Source organism: Meleagris gallopavo, chromosome 8 (assembly GCF_000146605.3).
Source record: "Meleagris gallopavo isolate NT-WF06-2002-E0010 breed Aviagen turkey brand Nicholas breeding stock chromosome 8, Turkey_5.1, whole genome shotgun sequence".
Classification (NCBI taxonomy): Eukaryota; Metazoa; Chordata; class Aves; order Galliformes; family Phasianidae; genus Meleagris; species Meleagris gallopavo.
Window position 1 is genome coordinate 13,123,643 of NC_015018.2, and position 16,414 is coordinate 13,140,056.

Consider the following 16,414-nt stretch of genomic DNA (forward strand, 5'->3'; position numbering starts at 1 on the left):
CCTCCTCATCCTGATCAGGGGGCCTGTAGTACACACCCACAACAGTGTCACCCTTACCAGCCTGCCCCTTGATTCTCACCCATAAGCTCTCCACTGCTACATCACTCTCCCCCAAGTGAAGTTCAATATATTCTAGCTGCTCTCTCACATAAAGAGCAACTCCACCACCCCGCCTAGCCAGCCGATCTTTCCTAAAAAGCACATAGCCCTCCATGACAACATTCCAGTCATGCGAGCTGTCCCACCATGTCTCCGTGATCGCAATGAGATCATGACCTCGCGACCGCACACAGATTTTTGTGTGTGCTTACACTCACAAACACACACCCACATTCACAGGAAAAGTCAAAAGTCCATGGCCCGTATGCAAGGTGAGTTTCAAGACCCTGAGTCTCAAGTAACAGATAGCCTATTGTCTTATCATGTGCAAAATTCGGGCATGGTTTATCTGCATGAGAAGGGTAAAACTGCAGGCTTTTACAAGAACATTAAAAAGAAAGGATGTGTTCCTCTTGGGGATGTTTTTGCCATTGATTTTATATAAGGGTAGAACAAAAAAAAAGTAGTCATTTTTTTTTTAATGATGTGAAAAGACTACAAGTTTTCAAAAAACATCAGGGTCTGTACTGGTCCTGTGGTATTCTAGTTCCTAGCTCCCAAAATACAGAAGAATTCTACTGGAGATCTGTGAATGTATATTGCTCTTATGCACAATTGCACGTAAGTGATAGCTGCACGGTTAAGACAAGGTGACAAAGGATATGCTTACAATTGTCAGTCTTCTCAATTCTGTCCTTCTGTTATTGCTCAGAAGATCCAGACTCAAAAACTGCGAGTTTTCACTAGTAATACTGCAAGGAAAGCAGTATTCCTTAAAATGTAATGTTAGCTTCCTCGCAGCAAGTTTCCAGAAGATGGGATTTATGGTTTTGCTGTTGTTTTCCAGTCAAGCTTTTGAGGGGTGCTACTATAGCATGGCTTTTGCTATCTTTCTCAAGTTTGATTTATCGTAAGTGATGTAACATGCTTTTCAAAAATTGAAAAGATTGTATTTTGCTCTCCATTTTAAGTCATGTGTATATAGTATCCACCATGAGAACCAGAGAAGTTATATTTAAACTGAGATTATGAATGAGAGGAACTCAACTTTTTTTTTCTCTTTTCCCACAAGCTTATATTTTCCTAGCTGAAATGACCAGATGCTTTGCAAGCCAACGCAAGCATCAAGTCAAAACAAACATTGTGTGAATTTTTCAAGCTTTTTTCAAGCCATCAAGATATTTTAATATCTCCGGAGAACATGTCTGCAGCATGGCTGCAACGCAAATGCAATTCTTCCAGAATAACCAGCCAATGCAACTCAAGCAGAGTTTGACAGGGCCATCTTCAAGGGTGAGGCAGATAGAAAGGCTCTAGAAACACATAGTCACAGATTTGGCTGTAAGGACAACTGTAATGCTTTGTGCAACATGGATTTTAATGGGAAGAAGGTATTCAAACCCCTTAGGCAGATTTGACAGCACTGGTCTCTCTGTGTCTGTCTTAATTAGTTTTGCGTATTTGTGAAACAGGTTTACATCATCAGATTTATGACAGTACATATATATATATCCACAGTAGTAATAGTGTGCTATTAATGTAGCAATTCATAAAAAGAGCAGGAATTAAAACAGAAACAAACAAGTTTGGAGATCATTTTTGTTTTTAAATATTTTCTGTCATCTGAGGAAAAAGTTTAAGCTTAGTAATAAACAATTTTCAACCTCTGAAGACATCTCCAGTGATTGCTTTGCAGGATAGAAAATTACTGACTAAAGACATGAAAATATTAGCGTAGCTCGGGTGATTCAAATTTAGTAAGTACAATTATATACAAAAGAACAGAGATCCTGTAACATAGTGTCACTAGTCTTATTACATTGTCCTTCTCAGGCATCCCTTAGGACAAAAGTAGTGCAACAGAATCTATTTGCATACTTTCTTGTTGCAGGTCCCTTCCTGCTTGCTGCTTTTAAGATTCCTACTTGCTGTACTCCAAGAAGTGAAAGTAGAGGATCCGGATAGTTTACTATCTTGCAAATAAGTAACATATATAAGAAATAAAAATTTTAAAAATTACCTAAAACATCAATAGAAACTTATATACAATTATTCATACCCTTTGCTCCTTCCATAGCACTAAACTCTAATGTACAAAATATCCAGGTAAAATTCTAATTTATTTTTTGCACAAATTACTTTGAATATTCCCTAAATAATATGCAAAGCGCTTATCTAAGAGAGAACTACAATAGACTTAGAACACTCACACACGAGAACTTGTTTCAGACCTCAAGACAGCAGAACATCATTTGATGTCAGATATCTGTTATCACCTTTCAATTTGTATCCTTTCTGTGAAAAGATTAGAGTTTTATTAAGTACTCATTTCTGTTAAAGCTTCAGCTGATCTGTTTAGTCTTAGAGCAGACAGGGCACACTGATGAGGAAATAAAAATGTGGCATTTTTTAGATTGGTTTAATGTAGTTTCACTGATGAACAGAAAGAGAAGAAGAAAATTTGGAATACTTGATTAGTGAACTTTGCTTTTATTTCAATACTGCTCTAGGAAAGGCTCATGGAGAACTGTCTTGTAAAAGTGTTGGGAAAAAAATAAAAAGCAAAACCATCTCACAGCTGATGCTCTTGATGCTTTCTTCACCTTTTGACCAAGTTTCTTATTTAGAAACAGAGACAGACATGGAAAACATTCAATAAAATAGATAGATAGATAAATAGACAAACATGTATACATCTGTATATAAAATAACTATATAAAATGACTATGAAATTACACAAATTAATCACCTAAAAGGAATTAGAGAACATGTCTTTCTTAAGCCATACAAGTTTAACTGCCATAAGCATGATAGCTTATTAGACAGTATTCAGTGTAATTTAACCTATACCGTGAACAGCATTCAAAATTTGCTGTAGTGGACAATGGAAAAGCAAGTGTCTTACCACAGCCTGCTGGCTCAAATGTTTGAAAAGCAGGAAACTTGCCAGTTTTGAGAGTTCAACCAATATGGACTTTTCTTTAAAAGATTGTAGAAAAGAAACTCCTTTAAAATTTGTCTGCCTGCCTCTGATTATTTAGTACGTTCCTATATTGCAAATATTTTATTCTTTGAAATGTACCAGTTCTTTATTAGAATATTTCTAGCATTTACAACAGAAACATTAGAACTATAGTTCTGCCAGAATCAGGTCTGTCCTTGCTTAGTTTTAAGATTTTGGGGGTCCTTTTTTCTTGTGCCTTGCAAACAAGGTCCTCATTTACTGCTACTATTTAATGATGTCACGGAGGGATCTTCACTATAATCTAAGAGTTCTTGCGTCACTTGCTTCTTAGTGTAATGTCTGACTCTTAGCATATAAACAAAGGATTCTGTCTTGTATGCATCTGAGCTTAAATGTAGCTATGTTGCTGGAAAGCAAGTTTATAAAAATATTGATTTCCTTCTTCTTTGAAAAGTCTTTTGCTTTTAAATCTTTTGGAAACCAAACCAAACAAAAAAACTTCACAACACTTAGGAGGTTATCACAAATACAATTGTCAGAGAAAAATGGACATTGTTGTTTGGTATTAAAATCATGTATTCCAGATGTGGGCATTTGTTAGTCAGTCTGCTCTAAAATGACATACTGCTGAATCTTTAAAGGGCTTCAGTTTGGGAATGCAAAATATGATTGGGCAAATTGCTAAAATATTTAAAGTGCAGCCTGTTAAAGCTTTTACTGTGAAGAGCATCACGTCAGAAGTTGTATGTGGTAAAAGCGAATAATTGGCTTTCCATACTTATGCCAGTCAGTCAGCATGGGGCTGTGTTCCTATCCCTTCTACTTCATTGCAGATGCTAATAGCAACTTTGATATTTATTTTTGAGAGGTGGAACTGGAAAAAAAAACTTTCATGGACATGATGGTGTCAGAAAGCCCTGCTTAAAACCAAATGGCTATTGGTGTAGAAAGCATATAGAAAATATTTCAAACTGCACTTCATATTTAAATCTTAACCATTTTTTGCTTTTAGCTTTTGTTTTAAGGTGCCTACATAGGAAGCATGTTAAAGTGTAAATTCATTTCATTTTTTACTTTTTTCCCTCTGTACATTGCTCCTGGGATATCTTTCCATCTATAATTCATAATATTTTCCACTTATGTTGTCCTCAACTTGTTTTTCCCCAGGCATGACCCCTTGTTAATTCCTGGCAATGAACAGATTGACAATATGGATGCCAATGTGAAAAAATATGACTCTACAGGAATGTTTCATTGGTGTCCAGCCAAGGATATTGAAAAAGTCATTTTGGTAGGTATTGATGAGAAGAGGTTATTTGAACTGATAAAACTGATATTTAATTGGTTAATTTATAAACTGTGCTACCATATTGAAAACAAAAACAGAGAAATTATGAAATTGAAGCTAACCATTTCCATTAAGGAATTACTGTTATATAAACCCGTATGCCAAATATAATAATAAAAAGTGGTCCAAACTACACTTGTTTTTTTTTCATAAGTTGAAATTTGCATATATCATTTGAATCTCTAGAGAATTCATGCTGGAAATATTTAAATGTTTACTTACCCCATTTATCTCTTTAAGCATGATAGTAACAATTCTAATACTGGCAGGCGTTGCTTTGCATTATCTTTTATTTATTTATATGAATTTTGCTCTCTTAAAACTTCTCTCTCAATTTCCAACATGTCAAGAAGCCCAAATAGGCCAGAGTAAGTAGTACCAACTAATCTGCTTTCATAGCATGTTTCAGTGAGCCTACTTTATGTTTGTTTCGTTTGTTTAACTCAGAAAGCCATCAAACTGACTCAAGTCATTAAAAATAATTAGAAAGCCTATCACAATCTATCTTGCTCAGTGAAGGTTTGTGCCACTTGTGTTCATGTATTCATACCTAAGAGTAACAAGTAACTAACTCCAGATCTCATTCACAAAACTGATGATATTTGAAATGAACTCCCTGTTGGATCTTCAGTTTGTCGCACTTTATAAAGCTTTTCCTCAGCCTGTTCTTTTAGATTTTCCTGTACTATGGCATGGTGCATCCAATGATGGTGACAGCCCTGGTTTATTGTAACAATCAGGAGTAAAAAGCTTGTTCCACTTCTCCTCAGGGGTTTCTGTAATAACCATGACATTGCTTGGAATTGCAGTATTAGTGTTTAGACAGTCAAGCAAGTCGATTCTGAATTTCAGAGGCTGAGTTGTAGGACAGAGCTAGCTGAACAATTTTAATTAGTCTGCTTTTATATGTATTCAGAAGGCAAGGATATGCAGATCTGCTGCACAGTATTTTGTAATAGACAGCAGTAGAAATCTGCCTTCATGTTCTGAACACACTTAAGCAGATGACTCAAAATGACCTTTATATGCTGTCCCACTCTGAAGAGCATTTATCTGAAAATGTCATTATGGACTGCCTCACTTCTTATCTCTTGATGATATCATTTCAGTTTTTCTCCCTACTAGCTTGTGAATCTGTGACTCTGGCCAGGTTCTTTCTGTTTCATGCATCATCACTGCTGAAGACATTATAAACAAAATGGTCCCCTACACCTTCTCAGACTTGCAGTCTACCATTTATTGCCTACATTATGATCTATGCAAATTTAACGTTATCCTTAGAGATCACAGACATACAAACCAGAATATAATTTGAAGATTTCTGAGGTTGTCTTCTAATTGATATTTGATGATGCCTCAATCAGAAAATAATTCTTTTTTTTTTTCAATATATGTGTTGACTCTATAAGTTTCCAGCATTATCAGGTAGTAATAACTCCTTTTTTTTTTTTTCATTTTACATAGCATTTTTAAAGACTTGTTTTCTGGCTTCTAAAATCTCAGTAGTTCAGACCCATGTGTATATACATGGGATGACTTACATGCTCAACTCCAGCATTCATTTCTGTGTTCACTTATTTTAAGAGCCAAGACCACTGTTATGGTAGAAATGGGCAGCCATGTTAATTGCCCAAGAGAAAATGAAAGCTCATGTATTTATTTTTTTTTTTTAACAAATTAGAAAATGACTAATTGTTATGTAATGAACAATTCTGCTTCATATTCCAGTCTGTTTTATATGTTGTCAAACTTCCACAGTTCAAAAACAGGACTTACACCACGGATAATTGAAGGGAGAAAACTGCAGTTCCCAACAGTGTTATTCATTGCCAAAACTTCTTTACAGTATGATATATGATATGAGTGGATCTGCACTTACTTGATGGAGTGCAGTAATGTTAAGATTGGCTCCAGATATGAAGATCATGGTTTCATAATGACTTTATTTAATCACCGTGGTTTTTGAATTGCCTACTCAACTGGTACTGCCACTGATGAGATTAGTGCAAAAATGTTATTTTTTTTCTGAGATGAGAAGGTAATTTTGAGCATCATTTAAATGTTCTCCATGAGTTGGTGTTTATTTTATTGTTTGTTTTTTTTTCAGCAACTCCGAAAGTCTGATTGATTTGAGAAGTTACTATTAGTCATGACCTTGCACATGAGATGTTTCTTACTAAGTGGAGCTCTGTGAAATACAGTGGCCATTCACTGTAAAGCAGAGCCATGCAGAGGGTTCTTCAAATGCTTCTCGTGATAGTAGCAGCTTGTCCTAAAATAAGTGTATTGACCATGAGAGAATAAGAAGACACAAGATTCCTGTGATGCCATGAAGATCTACTAAGACCACTGGGCACTCATGCTTTCATTTTCAAATTGATCCTGAAACAAACACTAGTAATTTGTAAGCTAGGGCATGATTTTGCATATATTTCCTATAATCTCTCTAAAAGCTAAATGCACTGTAGGTCACATTTTGTTCTTAACTAAATACACAGTGCTTCTGTCGTTATAACCAGTCTTAATCTACATGTGCAGCAACATATAAAGGATCAGAGTTTGGTCCAGTATGTCTTTCTGAACACTGAAGGATTTGTTACCAAGAATGGAATTTTCTTCTGCTGAGCATATTTAATGAAGGATAAAGAAGTATGAAAATGAACAGCTATTATCAAAATGCTTCTTTGTGCATAAACAATATTGATAGTTGCATTTTCCGTAATTTAAAACTCAGTATATGATTTAAGCTTCCCTTTGTTTCATTTCTCCCTTCTCATTTTGTTTTGTTTTTTAGACTCGAAGTGAAGCAGCGATGACAGTTTTAAGTGGGCATGTAGTCGTTTGCATATTTGGGGATGTTAAATCTGCTTTGATTGGATTAAGAAATTTAGTGATGCCATTACGAGCCAGCAACTTTCACTACCATGAACTCAAGCACATTGTGTTTGTGGGTTCACTTGAATACCTGAGAAGGGAATGGGAGACACTGCATAACTTCCCCAAGGTTTCAATCTTGCCTGTAAGTCCAAAGCCATATTATTGATATTTTGTGATTTAGGACACCAACTGGACAGATTCATACGGACTTTGATCATAGGCATTTTTTTACTTTTGTCTACTTATAAGCCTGAGGACTTAGCTTTTCCCTTTACTGTATCTATGAAAACAGAGCCCTGTGAGACCTTATTAGAAGATATTTGCTGCAGTGTTCAGTGCCTCATCATCCTCACTGGATGAATTTCAGCTGCTATCAAACGTATTGGCTGTGTTATATATCAGACATTCACTGCAGTGCACTGCATGTAATCTGTTCTGGTGTGATTTCCCTCATGAAATGACAGTTGTTATTTATGAAATTATAGTTGTATTTATACTCACAAAACCTTTTAAAAATATTGTTACTGTCTGTACACTACCTACATAATGTGTGTCTATATTTTTTAAAACATACTGGAGGTTGGCTAACTTTATAGGAAAATTGTCATAGCATTTCAATTCCTACCATACCCATTCTAAAATATCTTTACCATTTTGAAATCAAAGAAAAGTTCCTTATTGATCTTAGTAGGATAGCCACTAAAACCAGAATTCAGAAAAACCTATTTTTCCACTTCTCTATATCAGTATCATTCTCTTGTGTGCACAAAATATAGAAACTTGAGCTCCAGTACAAAACAGTGAAGACCCCCACACTAGTGATCTGGTATGTTCGTAACCATAAACGTTCCACAGAGATCCAGTTAGGAGGGAAATGACCCTAAGTACAAAAGCAATGCTTTATTCTTTATAAAGTGAGTTTGGATGTTTTTCCCAGAGTGAAAAATTATGAATTTACCAGTTCCTAATAACTACATTTCAACAATTGAAAACAAATAAATGATGGATGTAATCTGAACTGCATAATCAGAAAACAGCAGTAGAATGGAAAGACAGCCTTCACTTTCTCATAAATTCAGACTTTGTTAAGTTAAATATAGCATTATTGTTAGTCCTTGGCTTTTTTTTCTGGAAGTTGACCCAACAGATGTTGTTACAAGATTCTCCGCTGACACAAAAATGGCGTCAATATCAGATTTAGTCAGTTAATATCCTCCTCTTCCTTCCAATCCCTTTTAATTCCAGTCACTGTGAAGGCTAAAGAATAGGGAATCAGAATTAAATTAATAGTACTATTGGAGCAGAATGGAATCCAGCTGCTACTTCCAAACTATCTAGTATGATACAGTAATGTATTGTGTGTTTGTAAAGTTTTTATTTGAAATTCTGAAGAGGCATTACTTTTTCCAATCAGTTTGCATCCAATTTTAGAGAATTTTAGACAAATTTCAGGTTAAGCAGCTTAAATGACTGATTAATTCACATTTAAAAATATAGAATGTATAAAGGAGTTGTTTATTTATGCAGTAATGAAGGATGCTAAAGACCATGCAGACTTTAAGGCTTTTATTTGTTTCTTAATCTATCTATTTATTTATTTGTCCCAGCCTATCTTATTCTAAATGGCGATATAAAGTTAAAATTATCAGCATTATTTTGTTAGATGTCTACTAAAGTTACTGAGTTCATACTGGTAGAAGTCGTATGTTAAATGGGACCACTCAAACCCATTTCCTTATTCTCTATGCTTTTGTTCACAAAGTAAAGCTTGCTGCTAATCTCTGATAGGGATGTTGTTGCATCTCAATATATAAACATTTGTTCTGGTTTGAAATAAACAAAAACCTTGTATATTTCATATAAAGTTTATACTTAAAGATATTTTTAAGCTGCTGAGTAAACTCCTTAAAAGGAAGCAAATGCCAATTTTAAATATCCTCAGGCAGACTTAGTTCTGTCCCTTTGCATAAAGTCATTAAGATTAAGTCTTTAATTAATTACATGATTACATATTATTTTTCCCCACAGGAATCCTGCTTCTCTTGGTGCATAGTACAGACACAAAAAGCAGAATTAAGGTGGCAGAAATAATCATATCTTGAGTTTTGAGTGCTTTATAGTGAAACCTTATCCATTCAATGTATGCTATTTTCCACAAGGTGTTTGGCCTCAAATTATTTAAAGTAACTTGAAATAGTCATGCTGTCATCTGAAACTAAGTGGCTATCACTGAAGAAGAATTGAGTCCTGCCTTTACTTTGCATGTTTTAAATTCACTTATGCATTGAGTATTTTGAGTGGAGTTCAGGAGATGCTCGCCGTGATTGATCAGGAGCTAAAAGTCTATGATCTTGGCTCTGTTTTGTGAAAATCATTGTGTTACAAAAGGTATAGCTTAATCTCATTATCATTAGGCTCTTTGGGTGCCAAACCATATGATGTGGCACATCAGAATCTTGTTTTCATAGAAAATCATGCTGTTTTTCCTGGGTCTTGCAGCCCTTGTGAAATAGATAGGATATCTTGTGAATAAAGGTATACAGACTGTTGGATGTGAAGGCAACTTTTATCATCAAACAAAACGTAATTGGTTAAGTGTCATGTCTCTGTTGTGATAACCATGAAACCCATGGCCTACCACAATGTTAAATTTTAAATATTGCCATATCTAATTGAGAATTGTGGTCACAGAGGTTGGTGCATTAGTTATACCCATTGTTAGCCTTGTTTCTGTTGCAAACAGTTTGATCACACAACCTTGAAGGTCAATGTGTTTTCCTTCCAGAAGTAGCAAAAACATGCATTGAAAAGGATTAAGATCTTTTTTTGTGTATTGCTCTAGGTTGAAAAAAACAGCTTTATCTTGATTGCATTTCAGATGTGTAGGACACATAGTACTTTTTGTTTAAACATTGTGACTTGGTAGTAGATAAAAGAACATTTAAAACGTGCCTCTTGTTATATGCTTGTTGTATTCAGAGAGCTAGAGATTGCCACACGATAGCAACTTAAGACAATTTCAAGTCACCGATGAGATGTAGAATGCTGGCATTATTCCTCTTTCTTGTTTGTTAGTATTAGCTTGACTGAGTATTGAGACTGAACCTAAAATGCTGCCATCAGCACCAACTACCCTTTAGATTAGCACACATCTCCTATTCCCTGGCACATAGTTAGACCAGCTTAATGTCAGAGCATAAAGAAGATACTTGTTAAATAATTTCCCAAAGCTCCTTCTCAATCTTTAATTTGTTTTTCTTTTTTTTCCTCTCCTGCAACCTCTCCCCCATCCCCCCCTATCCCTCCAATCTTTTTTTCTCTGTGCCGAAGGGTACACCATTAAGTCGGGCTGATTTAAGGGCTGTCAACATCAACCTCTGCGACATGTGCGTTATCCTGTCAGCCAATCAGAATAATATTGATGATGCTTCGCTGCAGGACAAGGAATGCATCTTGGCGTCACTCAACATCAAATCTATGCAGTTTGATGACAGCATTGGGGTCTTGCAGGCTAATTCCCAAGGTAAGGACTGCCCTATAATACTTCTCTGCAGTGCCTACAGGGGACAGGACCTGGCAGGAAGAATATCCCTCACTCAGTAATTCAAAGAGCCCTACATCAGCTTGCTTGACAGTTAAACCTGCTGATTGGTATGATGGCTTTTAAAGGGGCAGTCACGTAGTTTCTCTGCTACATCACAAAGCACATCCTGCAGAGTAACAGTGAATGAACATGAAACTGTTTCTTGTTTTTTGCATGTTTCTTTTTCTTTTTTTTAAAGTTTTGCTTAAAAAAAATTAAAAAATCATTGCGTGTTCACCATGCCCTGCTCAGTGGTTTTCTCATCAGGGCAGTTGCTTTTATGTAGCTGAAGCTAATTTGTATTAAATTTGGAATACCTGCAGCTTCTGTCTAACAAGATTTCATTTTTATGTGAAGCACATTGCAGCCGAAGAGAAAAAAAGCTTGGTAACACAAGTCAAAAAGTAAAACAAAAAGAACAAGAATTTAAGATTAAATGTCTTTTTACTTTGTGCCTTCTTGCTCAAAAAGCCACTTTGAATTAACTCAAAGCTGATTTTTTCCCTTGCTTTGACATGTACTCATCCCATTTAAAGACTGAACAAAATCCTTCGGTCTTTGCTGAGAGGGTGGGACTGATTCCTTGGTAGCCAAAGGCTATTTTACACCAACTGTGCCTGTGCAAAGCAGCTGCAAAGCACTCATAAGCAGCCTGGCAAAGACCATCAGTGTAAAAATAATCATCTTTCCATCCCTGAAGGGTCTTGCAGCTTATGCAACTGAAGTCCTACCTTTAATGAATGTAGTAAGTGGTACAGTAAATATTCTCTCTTGATCCAGCCCTGATTTAACTGTAGGTATAGAAGAGGTAGTGATTTGGTCTGCCGTTTCCCTGTGAGCATAACCTCGAGATAATTCTCCCTTAAGGAATGTGAAAACTAAGCCTAAGTTTGATAATTGCTCTCTCCACACTCTAATCAGGAATTAGAAATTGTGAATCAAATATCAGAGACAAAAGTTTAACTTCTTATACATAGAAAGAACTTGAATACAGAAGACTTCATCAGAATCAGGAAAAAAAAAAAGGTAGGGGAGTGTGCTGGAATTTCATATTGGAGTTAAATTGCACTGGGAAACTAAAAATTTGAATTTTTCAAAACTAGTTCAGATAGTTTTCTGGATAACAAGTTTATTTAAAGAGGGAGAAAAAGGTCTTTTTTTCCATTGAAGTTTCAACTCCAGGGCCCACAATTAAGGCAACCCCAAGTATTTTAGAGTTCTCAAGAAAAAATTATAAAAAGAGTCTGTCTTACTCCCATTATGATGACTTGTGGTAATTATTAGAAATTCACTGGAAAAAATGGAACACAGCCACTCAGATTCTTTCTTTTACTGGATTGTTATATGGGATTTGATATTTTTGATCTCAAAACCAAAAATTCACTACCAGCTTGTTGGTTATTTTTTCGTGGGTCTTATTCTGGGAAAATGTTTCGGTTCACATTAGCTTATGCAAACTTAAGTATTGTCGCATTAAGCTTTTCTAGTTCTGAATGCATCATTTTGAATGGCTTTCCTCACCACTACCATCTTTCAAGGAAAGTGTTCTGTGCTGCTTTTTTATGTGATGTCTATTTTTGATCACAGGAACACTGGCAGTAGAAAATCTCGATTTGTGAAAGAACATCAGTTGACCTTTGAGAGGGTGCTGAAAAGAGGAGAAACAAAACAGTATATGTGAACAGTATATGTGAGAAACATAGAGCCTACATGGTTTTTGGTGAGGGAATTAATGAGGGAATTAGCCTTGCTTCTCCAAGCAGGAGGTCAATATAATGCTCTAGTCACTAAGTAGAATGTCATAGGAATACCTTTTATATAATTCTCTGAAAAAGAGAAAAAGTGACAGTCATTTAATCTATAGGTTATTGAATGAACAAGGATCATTCAAATTTTTACCTGTGACTATTTCATTTCAGTAACAGATGATGCCAATACAAAAGGTGTGCCATAAAAAGCAGGATACAGATCTGATTCTTTAATAAATTTTAATAATTAGCCAGTATGAAATAGTCATACTATATATGTGCCATATTATAATATAATATAATATAGTGCCATATCTATAAATACTTTGTCTTCTCTTCATATGAGGAAAAAAGAGCCATCCAATGTTGAGATTTCGTTCCCTTTTCTACAAGGGCTCATCCTCTTCACCTCCCTTAACACCAAAGTCACTTCCACCCTAGACACACAAACATTCAGAACTAGCCAATCTTCTGTATCCATCAAAGTCCCCCCTTTCCAACAAGGGAGGTAGCATCACACAAACAACTGAACCCATATGAAATTGGTGATAAAGGGGCTTGTGGAAGGAATGAAGGACATGCCATGGCAAATTTTCTTGATAGGCAAAATTCTGTAACAGTAAGGCCTCTGGTTCCCGGCACTTTTTTTAACACATAACCAAGCTAAATTAACTGATAAAAGAAAGTCTACTGAATTAATCTCATTTATATCAACAAAGTATTTTCTCATTAGTTGTCCAATGTGAACTTACTAAGGACAAAGGAGTTATCACACAGAAACAAAGACTTGGTAATGTCTCTTCATACCATTAAATATTCCTCAGCTTTTGGGCTGGCTTGCATCAATTGTCCAAATCTGTAAATATTCTGACAATATCTTTGTTCTCTGATCTGTCTTGAATAATAACTGATCCTGTTAGTATTAGTATTGTCTACTAACCATTGGGAGTACAATGTCTTGACCTCCTGAAGGAAACAGAGTAAGAAGCTTGCTTGTCCTCACAATTCCAAGGCACAAAAAACAAAATAGATTCTGGACCAGAATTACTACAGACTCTGGAGTACCCAGAACAGAAAAGACTAGACTACTTAAGTCGTCAAATCTATACTCAACATCAGCTGTCTAGCTGGTGACAACACAGGAGCAGCATGTATTAGAAGGAAAAACCTACTAACTGTTGTGGAAGGATGTACTAGACTCCCCTACGTAAAGTGTACTATGTTATTCTACTCAAAAAGAGAAGGAAATCCATCAAATTGGACCTATGTTGTTAAAATCTCTCATGCAGAAACTATTTTAAGGGCCTCTGAACGTTTCAAATCTGACTGGGCAACTTTTTAGACTCACTAAAAGGGAGGAATGCAGAATCTGATGTCCAAAAAATGAGTTGGGAGACGTAGATTCCAAGGACAAGGCCAAAGTATTTACCATTCAATCTGCAGCAAACCTTGTCATTTTCCTTAAGACATCTCAGCTTATGAAATATAAAATTTGGTAAAGTAGGATCTCTGGCTACATCTTCACAGAATGATTTATAAACTCAGATCTTTTATTTGTGATAAGCGGTGTCCTTTTTTTATCTTTCAGAAGATGTTCATTGATAATCTTCCTAGAAAGGTTTATAAAAAGTTACATTTTTGTTGACAGAAAGAAAAGCCAACCTCAGATACTGCAGATTTGTTCTTATTGCTTGATCCTTCCTGATTCTAATTCTGTGCCCTCAACTAGAAAATGAGATTATTTTATATAGAGGTACTTTGGAGAGAAGATCAAAGAATATTAGATCCATGATAAGCATCTGTACTCCATTCCTCCAAAGCACCTGGGAAGGAATCTGGGATGGGCTCTGCCTTGGCAGTATGTTGGGGAAGCCCCAGTAATTCTTCCCCCATTCTATTGACCTTTCCATACTTTTTTCATCCTTTCTTCTTCAAGTAACACTTATTGACTATTCCCATCTAGTTTTTCATGTTTCCTGTACATTCTTTCAGAGAAAGAAAGTTGTTTTTGTTGTTTTACTCACCAGGTGAACACAATATATTTTTCTTGAGTTGTAACTAAAAATACTATTTGGCTTTCTTCCCAAAAGCCAGACAGTTATACTTAACATAAATACTGTACCAGAGTAGCCTCTGGGTTGTAAATTCAGATACCAAACTTAGTAATTTGCTTTTATTGGATAGTGATTTACATCTTATTTTGAGTCAGGCCTATATAACAGGAGCAGTATGTTTCATTACAAAAAACCAAGAACCAAACCAAAACAAAAACCCACCCACCTTGCTAAACAGTTAAAAAACAAATATTATGGTTTCAAACCGATCTAAAGTACTGAAAGGAAAGACTGTATAGTAACATTTTTTTTAATGGGCGTTACAAGACAACTCACTGTACAGAAGAGTAGATATACTTCAGCTTAGTAACAAATGCAACTGTTTTATGAACCACTTCAACTTCTGAGAATTTTCCTTAGGAATGCTACTTCAACAAGAGAGGTATGTTAAGGCCTACATTGACTGTTCTTGTGATAGATCTTCCAACAAGAGAGAAGAAAGAGAGAGAAAAAAAAAGAAGGGATCAACTCTTGAATAACACATCATGGCAGGAGTTTTCTGCAGAAAATCCTATAAAATCAAATAAACATACACAGAATTTTAGACACTAAATTTCAAATGTAATAGACTATGCAAGCTAAAGTAAACTTGCACAAGTCTAGTTAGCCTGATTTCTTTTTCTTAAGAGGTTTCCTTTAAAATTACTTCTAGTTTCATAATCATTTTTTGTTGGAGGAGTCTTAAGCTATGATTGAGAGAACAAGAAGAGATGTCACTCATAAGCCACTGAGTTTCATTAGATTATTCATTTAGATTCTTACATTATTACAAATCTTGATAGACTTACCCTGCCAATCTGCTGCAAGAAAATTCTTATTAAAACAAATTTCAGATCTACATTCCATTGTTTTTGGAGTTAGCCATTTCTTTCTTCTCTATTAATTAATTATTCTTGATTGTTTTATCTATGAAATGTTAGCAAAAGGAAAGAACTATAGTATTATCAGGACTTGAAGTGGGAAACAAGGGGAAGGATAAATGTTGTCTGAAAAGCAAATGTATTGTGTCAATTTCAGAGATAATTGGTAGAGATAATTTTTAGAGATATTTGTTATAAGTTCAAATGTTAAAAAAATTGAAATTCTGAGCTGATTATTTCTAAAGGAGGACTTTTTTGTGAATGTGGATTTTTTTTTCGTCTGACTTTACAGTCATAAGTTTTTCAATGAAGAATTCAAAATACATAATTTGATCTTTTTTTTTTGCACTGTTAAGGAATTCATCATTTTGTGTCAACCTCAGCACTGCTTCTTGTGTTTCATTTCTTATATTACATAAAAAAATAAAAATAAAGTACTTTACTTTTAAATACATCTGGATTACTGATTCATCAGGATGGATAGCTCAGCACAGAGATTAAACCTGATAAGCATATTCTTATGTTTTGTGTTCCTCAATGTACCACACAGTATTGCTAGCATCAGTTGTTTTAAATATTTTTCTGTGTAGATAGACAAAAATAACATCTGGCTTTTTTAATTATTATTATTTTATTTGGCTGGTTGTTATTGTTTAACCAACTGAATTTTGGAATGTTTGTTGTAGTTTTGTTTCATTATTTTTCAAAACCAAGACTGATCATCCCAACTAATGAAGTTAATCGTTGAAAAAATAGATAAGGGTTTCTTAATTTCCCTGCATGTGTCCTACATCATAATAACAAACATCATAACTAATTA

The 16,414-nt window shown here is 35.1% G+C and overlaps 1 protein-coding gene across 13 annotated transcripts in view; it reads left to right on the plus strand.

Annotated features, from left to right (window-relative positions):
• The window catches only part of KCNMA1 (potassium calcium-activated channel subfamily M alpha 1), a 445,366-nt gene that overhangs the window by 391,542 nt on the left and 37,410 nt on the right, over nucleotides 1–16,414 (plus strand). For all 13 annotated transcript variants that reach the window (XM_019617570.2, XM_019617571.2, XM_019617572.2 and 10 more), the window contains 3 exons: nucleotides 4,232–4,355; nucleotides 7,207–7,431; nucleotides 10,620–10,812. In XM_019617570.2, coding sequence (XP_019473115.1) covers nucleotides 4,232–4,355; nucleotides 7,207–7,431; nucleotides 10,620–10,812 — 542 coding nt within the window. The remainder of the gene's footprint in view (nucleotides 1–4,231; nucleotides 4,356–7,206; nucleotides 7,432–10,619; nucleotides 10,813–16,414) is intronic.